This window comes from Procambarus clarkii, chromosome 38 (genome assembly GCF_040958095.1).
Source record: "Procambarus clarkii isolate CNS0578487 chromosome 38, FALCON_Pclarkii_2.0, whole genome shotgun sequence".
In the NCBI taxonomy this organism is placed as follows: domain Eukaryota; kingdom Metazoa; phylum Arthropoda; class Malacostraca; order Decapoda; family Cambaridae; genus Procambarus; species Procambarus clarkii.
This window is the reverse complement of record NC_091187.1, coordinates 11,531,172-11,531,676: the sequence shown is the minus strand read 5'-3', so window position 1 is coordinate 11,531,676 and position 505 is coordinate 11,531,172. Positions and strand designations below refer to the sequence as shown.

General features: G+C 49.5%; 1 protein-coding gene across 1 annotated transcript in view; it reads left to right on the top strand.

The window, feature by feature from the left end:
* The window catches only part of LOC138372174 (uncharacterized), a 525-nt gene extending 238 nt beyond the window's left edge, over nucleotides 1–287 (top strand). The window contains exon 1 of the mRNA XM_069337488.1: nucleotides 1–287. This exon is cut by the window's left edge and continues 238 nt beyond it. Within this exon, the coding sequence (XP_069193589.1) occupies nucleotides 1–287 (287 nt within the window).
* Nucleotides 288–505: the final 218 nt, after the last annotated feature.

Genomic DNA, 505 nt, shown 5'->3' with positions numbered 1-505 from the left:
GATCTGTATCTAATGCAACAGTTGCAGTGCCAGGCTCTGTGTCTAATGCAACAGTTGCAGTGCCAGGCTCTGTGTCTAATGCAACAGTTGCAGTGCCAGGATCTGTGTCTAATGGAGCAGTTGCAGTGCCAGGATCTGTGTCTAATGCAGCAGTTGCAGTGCCAGGATCTGTGTCTAATGCAGCAGTTGCAGTGCCAGGATCTGTGTCTAATGCAGCAGTTGCAGTGCCAGGATCTGTGTCTAATGCAACAGTTGCAGTGCCAGGATCTGTGTCTAATGCAGTTTAATGCAGCAGTTGCAGTGCCAGGCTCTGTGTCTAATGCAGCAGTTACAGTGCCAGGCTCTGTGTCTAATGCAGCAGTTACAGTGCCAGGCTCTGTGTCTAATGCAGCAGTTACAGTGCCAGGATCTGTGTCTAATGCAGCAGTTGCAGTGCCAGGATCTGTGTCTAATGCAACAGTTGCAGTGCCAGGATCTGTGTCTAATGCAGTTTAATGCAGCAGTT